The following is a 13389-nucleotide window of genomic DNA, read 5'->3' as shown; positions in this document are numbered from 1 at the left end:
AGCTTGCCGTCTGGCCCATTCATCAAGCTGTATCATTCATTTTGTGTCTGTTTGTCTCAAATTGAAAACAAGGTTAAAACCAGGTGTTTTTAGCATTGTAATAAGGGAAATACCATTGCTGATTCTTGCTATTTTAACATGTTTGAGCTGCCCTGCAGGTGCCACGCCAAGACCATACACGTCAGGCGGAAACATTTCCCTGCTTGCTGTGTTTCCAGGGGACACATTTCGGGCTGGACCGATTGAGAATATAGCGGAATTTACCACACGCGGACCGCAGCTAGAAAAGCTCAGTACATTTTACTTCATCATGCCGACTGACACTAAAAGAGTACGCGGGCCAGAAGTGTCTCAAAGCCCGTCTCTGTTCCTGTGCAGACCGGCAGCCGTCCTGCCGTCGGACGGCCCCAGAACGGACGGCCGGCAGCGGGACCAAGTGGATGTCCGACCGGTTTTCGTCCGGTGTGGGCTCGTCAGCCAGGCCAAAGGGTCAGCATACATCGAGGCTGGAAACACCAAGCTGATGTGTTGTGTTTACGGCCCCAGAGAAATGGAGCGAAAAGATGAAACCGATATGAAATGCGGAAGGTACTTAAATGTGTGGAGGTCTTCAATTCCCCCCTCATACCCGTTGTGATGCCCTTGCTTTGATAAGGCTATGTGATGTGTTACACCATTGTTGTGATGAGTATTCAGTGATGTAGTGGTAAATAAAGTGGCAGGCAAACTATGACCTTAAGTAGGTGGTCATCACGAGGCAAACGGTCAACATTATGAACAAAAATCACATGTATTTTCAGAAAAACATATTTTTTTCTGAACTCATAACCAACCAGTTTGATACTACTTACTATTCATAGTATTCCTATGATGTCACATGCATTTCCTACCAATATGGCGCTTTATAGTACACACAGCTCATTGGCAGTGTTTGTCATCTGATTGTAATCACCTGTTCATTTTCCTACCAAGATGGCCGTGTGGTGATGTAACAGAATACTATGAATACTGTATGCTATTGTGTATAATAATGTAGAATCATAAAGACTTGTGTAAGCCCGAAAAGGTGAGTGTACGTGGGTTTATCCTCCACTTCATCCCCACATTACTGTCATATTGTGGATGCGCAGTGGCTGCTGATGCTTGTGTGTTACTTGCTGATGTGACCTACTGTACAAACTACTGTGGGAAGAATTTCTGCAGATGACAAAGCACCCTCTCTTCCTCTGTGTATCCAGGCTGATCACCGACATGCGGTTCGCTCCCTTCTCCTGCCCGGAGCGGGGCTCCTGGATCCAGGGGAGTGAAGAGAAGGACCTGTCGCTGATGCTGCACGAGAGCCTGCAGCCGGCCATGTGCCTCCACAAATACCCCCGCTCGCAGGTCGAGGTCAACGTGATGGTCCTGGAGAACAGCGGTTCGGTCCTGGCCCACGGCGTCACGTGCGCCTCCCTCGCCCTGGCGGACGCGGGGATCGAAATGTACGACCTGGTGCTGGGTTGCTCCATCAGTCAGGACGGCGCCTCCTATGTGATCGACCCTACCTACGCGGAGGAGAACGGCAGCTGCCCGGGCGGCGGGGAGAACCGGGGCCGTCTGACGGTCGCTTTCCTCCCCAGCTTGAACCAGATCTCCGGGCTGCAGTCGGACGGAGAGATGGGGGAGGAGACTCTGACGGCCGGGGTGCGCACCTGCATCGAGGGATGCTACAAACTGTACCCGGTCATCCAGCAGGCCCTGGCCAAGGCTGTGCGCAGGGGGGCTCCTCCACCTGCAGAGAGCTGAGAGACTGACCTGAGGAGGCTTCCACTGTTTCCTACCACATTGTATTTTTTCTAGTTTACAATTTAGACTCCTCCCTCTGAGGACTTATTGAACTGTGTTGATTTTTGTTAATACTTGTATTAAATAATGCACATAAATGCTATGTTCAACTCATCCTAAATTGGAACTATGCATTTGGGTGCTGAAGCTCCAAATTAGCCTAACATTGAAAAGGAAAATACAGGCAAGCGCTCACTTTTTCGATTACTGCATCAGTGGATGAATGGACGCTAGATTCTGTCCCTGGATTCATACGTACCAAATGTCTTGGAATACAACCACTGATCTGGGATAATTTCTGAATATGTATGTTGTCACCCAGCCTAATAACCTGTTAAAGACTAAATTTATCTTATTCCAGATGAACAGACCTAATAGAAATGTTTCAAATGGACTCAACAACAGCACAGATTAGAACAAAGCTACAAAAACCCTCAGATATTTTACAAAGCTCTGCCAATACAGTCATTTTCAAATTGTCCATGAGCAGCACTGTCTGTTAGAAGCTTTCTGTATTTGTGTTCAAATGCTGTGTTCATCTCACAGTCATCTTTAACGATAAGCCTAATGTTGCCTTTTTTGTATGTAATGTTTTGGGCGATGTTTAGATTCACTGGAAGACAGAACAACAGAATACAGATCAGAATCAATTTTGAATAAACAATAAATTATATACATATGGGTTGCCCCTACCATTCTCCAGCCCTGACTACAATACCACACTTCCACTCTTCCCTAGATACTTATTTTAACTCTCTCCCCTTGTGCTCCCGTAACTCTGTAATCTCCTGTATTTCAGAGCAATTCTCACTTACAGTAAATTGCAATCTTTGCACCACTTATTTATACTGGCGATTACACTTTGATTGCATCATGCGTTTTTTTTCCCATATTCCTTTCCGCATTCAAACTACATGAGTTATATGTGTTACAAAATTGTACGGAAAATATTGCACAGTAAATGGTCTATCTTTATTTTAGGCAAGGTATGAGCTTTCAACAGCAGAAGAACCACTGAGATGTAGTCCACAGGAGGAAGTTGGATATTAGGTTTGTTGATCTACCAGACTATCTGAAACTGAGACAGTTCTGTCTCAGCATAGCAAGTTACCATGATGCCTGAACATAAATACAGCCAGCATAGTCATAAAAAGATGTAACAGTGCCAGCAGTGGCTAGGTGGGCTGCTATAGTGGTCTGTGTGTGTATGTTGAGCTGGGAAGTGACTGTGCTTATTTTCAGAAATCTGTGTCAGCAGGTACGGCTTTGCATCACACAGGCAGAGAGCTCGTGCCTGACATTTCAAGGAAGTGGTAGACAACCAAAGCTCAGACCGAAGACAAGACCAAGACCTGTCATAGAATTGAGACAGTCAAGATCATTTGATCACTGAAGCCTGTGGATTGGCAATTGTGTCCTGGAAGGCCGACAGTCTGCATGTTTTCATTCCAACCGAACACTACAGCAGCTGATTTCACTGATTAGTTCCTCCTCTTTCGCTAATCAGTGAAATCAGCTGTTAGTTTGGAATGAAAACCTGCAGACTCTCGGCCTATCCCTGATGTAGGGCAATTCTGGGCCTGGTTCCTCTTGCATCTCGCCAGATATGCTTCCTGTAGCCTTGCAAGCCAGACGAGTTGTGTGAGTTCTCGTCTGGCTTGCGAGGCTGTGCTTCCTGTGCGGCGTACCGCCCGCTTCCTCACCACATGTTTCATCCTCGCTGCTGTATCTTCAGGCCATGCAGACTCTTGCAGATCATGTGACACACACAGGCCACAGTTGTGAGTTGTTTCCTTCAGGTCTGTCTTGCTTGGGTGCTCATCTTCACCCAGCCAGGCTCCCTCGGACAAACGTCTCTATGGGACTTTCCATAGCCGGCACTGGGTTCTTCCACTGGGACGAGGCAATGGATTGCTAATCATTGCTGCACCGGTTGCTGTCTCCAAGCTGGTTGCGGTCTTTTTTTTAGCATCAGACAGCCTCTCCCAGGTGGGCCAACTGAGGTTAATCGGTCCCCAGCTTGTGTCCAAGTAGCCTGTATAGTCCACAGATCGCTCCTGATGATCCAGAGCTATCTTGAGGCCTTCTCTGCAGCATCTGCAGAGAGACTTGCCTGCGAACCCTCAGCAGCCTACCTCTATGACTGCAGACCCCTGCTTGTGGTACTCATCTGCAAGTTCTCATACTTACCAATGTTCCTTTCACAGTTTGCTCCAATCAAATCCCCCACCAAATAGTGAGTTTATGCTTAAACTGACTGTTTTGGCACGTTCAGATAGTGGCACAGTGTCTGACCTGTTTGTGGTCACTGCAATGGTGTCTGGGAATTTGTGCTTCTGCTAGCGTTGCACTGCTCCAAGTAGCAGCATGTGGCTTCTTCCCCTTTAAAGAAAGCAATGATCTGCCTTGGTTTGGGTCTCTGCAGATGTGGACAGAGGCTGTCACAACCCACTTTTGGGTCCGTACCTACCAGCTCAGAGCTCCGCTGAGTACCAAACGGAGAAATTTGATATATATGGACACTGGCTTCCTAATTCCACCTCTCCCATTGACAATCCCTGTTATGTCGGTCACTCTGCCATGTAATGCTTTAGGTAATGTTGCAGATAGCTTAACTATAGCCTAGTTCTGATGTTCAGATATGTGAGACCAAATGACCATTTGTAAAAAGTTCTTTATTGAAAGCATACATAAGTTTGATATCAGTTTGAGATGATACAGTAACTAATACAAATGCATGAATATATGATTAGATTAAGTGTTGCATGCAAAAGGAGTTTTTGTATGTGCTTCTTAAATAGTGCTGTATGGATAAAATAGTTGGGTCCAATCATATTTTTTACCATAATCAAAATGTGATTGGAAAGAGTGCAAAAAAATGCAACCAAGGAATTAATAACAGATAATGCGTCATTAGATACCCTTTAGCAATGCATACATAACCTAAGTATAGCATATTGGTAGGTTTAAGGCAATAGAAAAATCATAGCAATTCACTGAATGTTGCAGAGTCACACCTGTGTTGCAGGTGAATCCAGGGAGGGAATACGCAGCTGTGCCTGTTTTAGCTGGTAGGATAGTCATTAGCCTCGCCTGGCACTGCCAACCAATCATTTGTGTGTCAGCCTGAAATGTTTCAGATCGTTGAGGTCACTGGGTGTGTTCCTTTTATAAAACCATAGCATAATTCAGCGAGGCATGGCAGTAAGGAGGAATGTGTCTTTGTAATGGAGGGAACATAAATAAATACAATACAGAATGCTTATAGAGTGAACTCAATGTGTTCACTCTATAATAATTTAAAAAGCATTTTTTCCCCCAGCATAAATAAAGCCTACTTCATCTATTTTATATTGACATAATGGATTGTCATCTAGAGGTCTTACCCTGTTTGTATGTGTGTGGGTCATGTTTACATCCCACCTCCAGTGACTGCAGAACCTCATTAACATTTCTGAGCTTTTCGGAAGCTTTTCAGCTCAGAAAGTAATGTGTGATTAAATGCGAGGTACGCCGTTCAGTGGGGCATGTTGTGCCAGGCATGATGATTTTTAAATGCAGTTAATAAAATAGACAGACATCACATTATCTACCCAAAAATATTCCATTACATTCAGTCACATTAAGAGGTTTCACACAGAAATATTACATGTAATTGTGTATATAATACACTAGGCAACTGCAAAAATAAAGGAAACACCAAGATAAAGTGTCTTAATTGGATGTTTAGCCACTACAAGCTGGCAGCTGCTTCAGAGTAACTTGGTTTAGAGTCTACAAGTGTCTGGACCTCTAGTGAAGAATGAAGTTGAATATTAGATATTCCACATATTTGTAGATCGTCTTAGGGGCTGCTGCCAAAATAGACCTCGCTTGTTTCCTATATACATATTACCCCTTATTTACTCAGGTGTTTCCTTTATTTTGTCAGTTACCTGTATATTTTTTTATCAAGTTCTTTGCATCCAAGCAGGCTGGCTGCCTCCCCTCGCAGCCAGAGAATGTCACATTCGGTCAACTCAACAGGTGTTCATCCGAAAATGTTGACCATGGGGATGCGCGCTCTCTTGTGGACGAGCAGGGTGGTGACTCCCTTCACGTCCCTCAGCCTGTCGGAGTCGAAGCCCACCAGGAGCTTCCTCACCCCGTGCCGCGTGGGAGTGAAGGAGAAACTGACCGACACCTCCTGACCCGGAGCAATATCACCACTGAGAGAGAGAGAGAGAGAGAGAGAGAGAGAAGAAGGAGAGAAATAAATGCTTAGATTGAGGTTGTTTGGACATGAAAGACTGAGACTGAGAGCTTTGGCCTTGGGGAATAGCGCCGCTGAAGAAGAAGAGAACGAAATTGAGGGAGTAAAGAGGATGGAGGGAGGGATAAGGAGGCAGGAAAAAGGATGGAGGAGGGAGAGAGGCTGTAAAGAGAAGGAGAGGAGAGGGAGGAAGGGAGAGGGACAGAGATACAGGGAGCAGAAGGTAAAGTGATAGAGGGAGGAAAGGAGAAACAAAGGCAGAGTCTGGCCCATTTTATGAGTTTTTAAAATACTACAGTATCGATGAGCAGGAAGGTTGGGAGGAGAGATGTTAAGTTACATTACATGTGTGTTACCTCTGGCATGTATACTGTCCACAAATTCACCAACGGCAGTTATGTATAGATTTACATGATGTTATTATGTCTCTGGTTGGAATTTAACTTTAACATTCCTGGCCTATTTTTCAAAAGCATTCTCAGCAGCCAAAAACAGTCAGAAACATTGAGTGTTAAAACGTTTTGAGATGGTGTCTCAATGGTGGAAAGACTTTTAAACACTCTGTTGCCCCTCCAGAATGCTGAGACCATCACAGCGATGCATTTCAAAGCATTTCTGCAAAGCGCTGCAAAGTTTTGGCTGAACACACTGCATCGCTGCAGTTTCCTTCAGCTTGTTTTTTCTCTCACACACATTGGAGCCTTATTTGAGATGATCCAATGGATGTAATGTTCTGGGCTGATGATCTACACTCTTGCTTCCTAAAACAACATCTGCTGTGTTGTAATGTATTTCTTATATAGTGTTATCTCCAAGCGCAGCATTCACAATCATAAAGAATGGAAAAGACAGCAGAAAGTGTTAAGAGATAATAATAGAGAGATAAGATATCGCTATTGCAGTAGTGTAATATGACTCAAATTCAAATGTGTGTGTGTGTGTGTCTGTGTGTGTCAGATTGGCCCCAGCCAATCATACTGCTGTGTTACATCTGAGGAAATATGTTTACACTGGCTTCTGGTCAAGCGCTCTCTCTCTCTCTCTCTCTCTCTCTCTCTGTGTCTGTGTGTCTGTGTGTGTGTGTGTGTGTGGTTACATTTGGACTGTCATTCTGGAGGTGATGCTGAGCGAGGGAGCAGTTCTGTTATTTTTGGATGCTCCACATACAATCCAAGTCTGTTTTGTGGTGCCTTAGTGTGTGTGTGTTATGCCTATGTGTGTGTGTGCAGTTGTGTGTGTGTGTGTGTGTGTGTGTTTGTCTTCAACGGAGGTGGGCAGGCAGGCAGACAGGCAGAGTGTGTTCTCCTCACCCAGGCAGTGTGGGTGGACTGTGTATGTGTGTGTGTGACGGCCAGCTGGCATATACCTTTCTAAATCTTTACCATCACACACACACACATCTCGCAACCTCTCTTGGATGATCTCCATCACACACACACACGCACGCACACACACACACGCACGCACATACACAGGAGGTGGCAAGTTGGCATCATTTTCAAAATTTCCCTGGACTCCTATGAATGCGTCTCCTTCCATTTGTTCATCCATATCTCCATCCATATAGGTTATGTTATGTTTTACCACTTGGCATTTGCTCCATTCTTATTTATATTCTTAATTTCTTGCTGTATTGAATTATTATTTGCTTCAGCAACAACCCAATTTCCACACAATGATCGTTAAAGTCTCATCTCATCTCATCTCATCTCATCCATATATGGATTTGTGTAGAGTCAAAACATCTAAGTTTTTGAATTGAAATGTCCATTTTATCCATTGCACTTGTGTGAGTCTAACATAAGTTGGATGGACAACAGGCACCAGATGGAATTTTAACTCTTAATAGGCCAGATCTGACCTTCATGTCTATCTAAACACATATTTCATTCACTGACTGGACGTATGGACACAGTGACAACCACCAACATTCATTCCAGTTTGTGTATAATGATGTGAATAGTTCCTTCACCCCCAGTCAAAGGTGGTAGCAAAGGTGACTGTGACTCTGACTCAGAACTTACTGAACAGGGATCTCGGTGGCAAACAGCAGGCCGGCCCCCTCCACAGTGAACACACCGCCTCTCAGCTGGACTGGCAGAGGATTGATGAAGGAGACGTGGGCCGTCACTTGTTCGTAGACAATCGTCTTGCCAGGCACCTGGAGGGAGAGGAGAGAGCTCTAACTGTCACTTGACACCTATAAAGACTGAGCTCATAAAACAAGGTGCAGTGAGTTTCATTCTAATCAGTCCTCTGCCTCCTATCTAGACAGCCAGATCTGTCCCAACCACAACATCTGGGCATGCTCAGTGTGCACCCACCTGGATCTGCAGTTGAGGCATGCTCAGTGGGATGTTGACCATGTCCATGAGGGGCTCGTTCTGTCCTGGGACCTCAAGCGTCGCGATCACCCTGATCACATGGTGCTCCGAGACACACGCTGCGTAGTGGTCGTAACGCAGACGCATCACCTCTCTGTGGGCTGAACGCACACACACGCACACACACACACACACGCACAATTATTAAATAAGACAACAGTACATCATCATGAACGTGTGCTGTTGATGTTACAGAAGGAAAAAGTTGAATGCCCCCTTTAGGAGAGGGTACAATAACAGTGACGTCAGAGAGAGATTTGGGCTTACCAAGTCTCAGGCAAAGCTTCTTACCTTTGTGAGCTGGCACAGTGATGCTGGCTGTGCGCCTCTGGCACTCCCCCCGGTGGAGAGAGTTGTAAGTCACAGCCTTGGACAGCATGGTCAGCTGAGCGGTGGTGTCTTTCCCTCCAACATTCTTCACCTAGGGACAGAAATGGATACATGACTGTGGGTGGAGGGATGGATGGAGGGATGGATGGATGAGTCATTGTAAATGGCAGTTATAGTCATTATAGTCAGCCAGGCCATGAAGCAATGATCCACATTTGGCCAGTGTCTACAATGGTGAATGACATTTATGCTTTACTTAGTCATTCTAGTGTTGTTTCACTGAGTTTCCATTGAATCAAACAGAATACAACAGGAAAACAAAGTCTACACCCAGATGACAGCAACTTGTACCAAACAATTTATTCATTCATTCATTCATTCATTCAATCCATCAATCCATGCAGCTACACTTCGAGTCTCACTGATGATTTGATTCAGATAGTTATATTACAGTATAGAAATATTTAATAAAACCATTATTATTAATAATGTATATAAAAATGCTACTTTTGAAACACCCAGCATGGTAATAAACTGTTTCATACCTCAACAATTATGTCAAAGTCCGTCCCAAACACAGGCTTGACATGCTTGATTGACAGCTGCAGTTTCCCTGGTTCTGCCTCCCCATTGGTCAGCATGCTGACCGGACGTCCGGCCTTCTCGTACACCTCTCTCTCCCTCTGTGACCCTGTGGAGGAGAAAGCTCATGATCATTTATACTGACAAGAAGGAAATACAGGCAGGTGTCTCTACTGAGTTCTATTTCCCAACTCACCTTCAGGATATTTGTAATGCAGAGTGACGTCTTCTCTGAAGTCGCCGTAAACACTTTTGGTGCTGATGTTCATCCCCACACTGTTCTGGTCCACTTTCAACTGTAATAATAATGATAATCATCATCAACGTCATCATCAAATCATTTTTGGGCACACAAAGTCCACATGGTCTTTTTTGGCCCATGAATCTCATTTAAATCAACTATATGATTTAAAAGAATAGTAAAAAAAAATAGTACAAATAATAATACATTTTATTTATAAAGCTTTACATGATACTCAAAGACACTTTACAACAGCTAAGGGAAAAAGGGAAAAATATAAAATTTTAATTACAAATTGTGACTCACAAGGCCACTATAGAGTATAACATGATTTATGGAAAGCATTCATTCAGCAATTCAAATCTTAAAATAATTGGTAAATTGGTAAAAAAAAAAAAAAGTAAATAAATCAGTCAATCAAAAGAAACCCCAAAAAATCCCACCTGTCGTCGTCGGCCATCTGATTGGACGATCCAGTGGATGATGTCAGCGTTCACCTCGGCGAATACAAATGGAGCATCATACTTTATTCCCAGGTCCCCTTCCTTGATGGCTGTCAGTGGACATGGACCACAGCAATACACACCTAGAGGGGAAATTCATTTATTTCACAAATTACTTTTACTGTAAGGAATTATTAGATGCAGTGACATACGACAGAGATAGATGGATAAGAGAAGAGAGTGGAGGGAGATGATGAGAGAGGGGTATTGAGGAGACAGAGAGAAAAAGAGAGATAAACAACAGGTAGAAGGAGAGGGAAAGGTGAAGAAGATGGAAGGATGGAAGCGTTGAGTTTGGATGAGGAGCGTACCGTCGCTCAGTTCCTGGGGCGTGGGGTCCAAAACCTGCCAACCGTTGTATCCTTTAGAGAGATCCTCTCTCTTCATCCAGGACTCCACCCAGCAGTGGAAGTTCCTAAAACCACGAGGAGAGGAGAGGAGAGGAGAGGAGAGGGGAGGGGAGGAGAGGAGAGGAGAGGAGAGGAGAGGAGAGGAGAGGAGAGGAGAGGAGAGGAGAGGAGATGAGAGGAGAGGAGAGGAGAGGAGAGGAGGAGGTTATTAGATGGTGTAATGTCTTCTGATAAATCATCCTATTTGAAATCTGTTTGGGTGTTTCTTGTTGGTGTGTGTGTGTGTGTGTGTGTGTGTGTGTGTGTGTGTGTGTGTGTGTGTGTGTGGTCCTACCAGCTGCTGTCTCTCCCCCCCAGGCTCTCTAGTTTTTCGTTGAGCAGGACATCTAAGGAGAGGTTCCCATCCACGTCATGGGCAGAGGAGAAGTTGGTGATGCAGCGCGTTGGAATCCCCAGACAACGCAGCACTGTGAAGACAACAGGCATTAGACTGGGACAATTCATTCCTCCCTTCCTCCCTTCCTTCTTTCCTTCCTTCCTAACCTTTACATGTTCTGTACATTTGAGCTCAAAGTGGTGCTACAGGCTTTCATTGTTGTTATATTAGTGCAACTATCTTGCAAATCTCAATAATTCTCCATAATTCAACTCACTCATCATAATTAAGTCTATTGTGAACAGCTATGAGATGACCTTTTTGTTGATTTTAAAGAAACACGCTTATATCATGTGCAGCCAGTAACACTGTCTCCTTAAAAGACTGTTATGTCTTTCTTTATGTTCGGAAGTATTATGTTGTGTTCCTGATTTAAAAGACAAAGTTATCTTGTCTGGACATTTGAAATGGGAGATATATCGGAGAGAAGCACAACATTATTCAAATTCAAGTTCATTTATACAGCCCTTTATCACATGCATGTCTCAAAGGAGAATGAGCCTAGCTAGATCTAATTGATCAACAATCAACCATAGAACAGAGTGATATAGGATAAACAATATCATTAAGATTATGGGACATTGTTTGGGACCAAGTAAATCAGGTTAATGTGTTTTTTTAATCACTTCTGACAATGCTGACACAAACAAAGCAATGCTACAAAAAAACGTAAAAAATAATTCAAAAACCCAGGTTTCACCAAAACATGTCTTGATAACTACAAGCTTGAATTATACACATATATACTTTGATTTTGTAAATGATGATTTAACTTTTTTTTAGACCTTTTTTATCCAGTTCTCAACATTTCCTGATACATGTGATCAGACATGTGACCCCTGTGAGTCAAATCCGACCTGGAACACGCGCCTGTGAAATGTGCTACAGCCCACTGAGTCACCAGGAACCCCCATCTGTGTGTGTGTGTGTGTGTGTGTGTGTGTGTGTGTGTAGAGCCTCACCTGTGCAGGCCACGCCAGCGAACACCCAGCACTGGCCGTATTTGACGCTCTTGGCCCCGGCCTCGCTCCACCGCTGGAGGATGGGCACGCTGCCGGTCCACCGGCTCGGCACCACTCCGTCTGAGTATGGCTCGTTCCAGCGACCGGTCAACACGCCGCGGTCACCGTTAGAGTTCACCTGGACACGTCGAAGAGGGATTGTTATGTCTGAGGTTGTGAGTTAACATGGTGCCGCACAGCTCAGGTTTGAATATGAATGAGTTGAACACATTGGTTTAAGCAGCGGGGGGAAGAGGTCTTCACCATGGCAGTGAGTGTCCTGCTGACGTAGACCGGGTCAGATCTCTGCTTAGTGTCCATCTCAGAGTTCCTCAGAGCCGCATTGGAGTTGTCCAGGATCTCGAAACAGATGTCTACCACACGGTCCTCAAACTGAGAGAGGGAGGGAGGGAGGGAGGGAGAGAGAGAGAGAGAGAGAGAGAGAGAGAGGATGAATTATTTGTTGAGTGTAAGAGACTTGTTTCAGCCAAATTTCCCACGCAGCTCGTGTCTGTCTGTGTGTGTTATTCTGGTCACCTCTCTGTTTGCCACCTCCCGCCTGTCTATCTGCCTGTCTGCCTGTCTGCCTGCCTGCCTGGCACCTATCCGCCTGCCTGTTTGTCTTCCTCTCTGCCCTCCCGGCAGGCTGTGAAGGAACAAGCCCTTGTTTGTGCGGTCTGGCTACATTCTGACACCTCCCGTCTAGAAGTGTCCTCCGTCCTGCAGAGACATTTCCTGATCCCGCCGCCGCTGGCAGCCCGAGTCTCCGCTGTCACACCGCTGTGACAATTCACACAGGCCACCCACCGGCCTGGCAGGCACCGAGATACTTGTCCCATTCATAGATATGCACATACACACACACACACACACACATAGGCTACATACACACACATACTAGTCACCAGTATACATCTTTTGTTTGACCAAATCATTTGTATATCCACCAGTCTGCCAGTCTGCTCATCGGCTCATCACCCGAACTCTCTTGTACCATAATTGAGCTGTAAAGTTCTCTAATTAAGCTGTTGTAAACTTGAAGTGTATTTTTTAAAGTATAAGCTACTTAAGTATAAGAAGTGTACTAACTTTGGTAAATTATTAGTTTACTTTTAGGTGTACTATTTTGTCAGTAGTGAGTAAATTGGCCCACTTTTTAGTTTATAAAAGTTTATTTGTAGGTATACTTTAAGTTAAGTCTACATCTGTATACTTTTAGTGTATTTGTGGTTGACTCACATGAATACTAAAAGTACGCTAAGGTATATTTGAACTTCTTACGACTTAATTGGACCACTTTTAAGTTTATTAAAGTATACTACTAGTGTCACATAAGCCTAAGTATAGCCTACTAGTCTCAGTACCTTTTGCAAGCAATTTTAAAAAGTATAATAAAACCATACTCTCTTATTTTTTTAGTTTTAAAGAAGCATACTAACAATGTAAAAAAAATCCCACCTGTGTGTGTGTGTGTGTGTGTGTGTGT

The 13389-nt window shown here is 44.4% G+C and overlaps 2 protein-coding genes across 2 annotated transcripts in view; one reads left to right on the top strand and one right to left on the bottom strand.

Moving 5' to 3' along the window:
• Window positions 1-245: 245 nt before the first annotated feature.
• exosc6 (exosome component 6) lies at window positions 246-1859 on the top strand. Its single transcript, XM_071905804.2, has 2 exons — window positions 246-588; window positions 1239-1859. Exons 1-2 carry the CDS (start codon window positions 311-313, stop codon window positions 1783-1785), a joined length of 825 nt encoding a protein of 274 aa, XP_071761905.2. The 5' UTR covers window positions 246-310; the 3' UTR covers window positions 1786-1859.
• A 3995-nt stretch (window positions 1860-5854) lies between these two features.
• Window positions 5855-13389, bottom strand: part of LOC139916807 (protein-glutamine gamma-glutamyltransferase 2) — a 10528-nt gene continuing 2993 nt past the window's right edge. The window contains exons 5-15 of the mRNA XM_071905806.2: window positions 12168-12296; window positions 11865-12042; window positions 10801-10933; window positions 10428-10531; window positions 10057-10199; window positions 9569-9668; window positions 9336-9481; window positions 8752-8881; window positions 8401-8561; window positions 8101-8237; window positions 5855-6032 (exon numbers count right to left, since the gene is read on the bottom strand). Of these exons, the coding sequence (XP_071761907.1) occupies window positions 5855-6032; window positions 8101-8237; window positions 8401-8561; window positions 8752-8881; window positions 9336-9481; window positions 9569-9668; window positions 10057-10199; window positions 10428-10531; window positions 10801-10933; window positions 11865-12042; window positions 12168-12296 (1539 nt within the window). The remainder of the gene's footprint in view (window positions 6033-8100; window positions 8238-8400; window positions 8562-8751; window positions 8882-9335; window positions 9482-9568; window positions 9669-10056; window positions 10200-10427; window positions 10532-10800; window positions 10934-11864; window positions 12043-12167; window positions 12297-13389) is intronic.

The sequence above is a fragment of the Centroberyx gerrardi genome, chromosome 4 (assembly GCF_048128805.1).
Source record: "Centroberyx gerrardi isolate f3 chromosome 4, fCenGer3.hap1.cur.20231027, whole genome shotgun sequence".
Taxonomy (NCBI): Eukaryota; Metazoa; Chordata; class Actinopteri; order Beryciformes; family Berycidae; genus Centroberyx; species Centroberyx gerrardi.
Note: the sequence above shows the minus strand (reverse complement) of the source record. Positions and strands in the feature narration are given on the sequence as shown.

Bases quoted from the DNA above. Each gene is read 5' to 3' on its own strand.
- exosc6 (XM_071905804.2), top strand. From the start codon at position 311: ATGCCGACTGACACTAAAAGAGTACGCGGGCCAGAAGTGTCTCAAAGC. The intron at 589-1,238 runs GTACTTAAATGT...CTGTGTATCCAG, and splicing joins ACCGATATGAAATGCGGAAG to GCTGATCACCGACATGCGGT.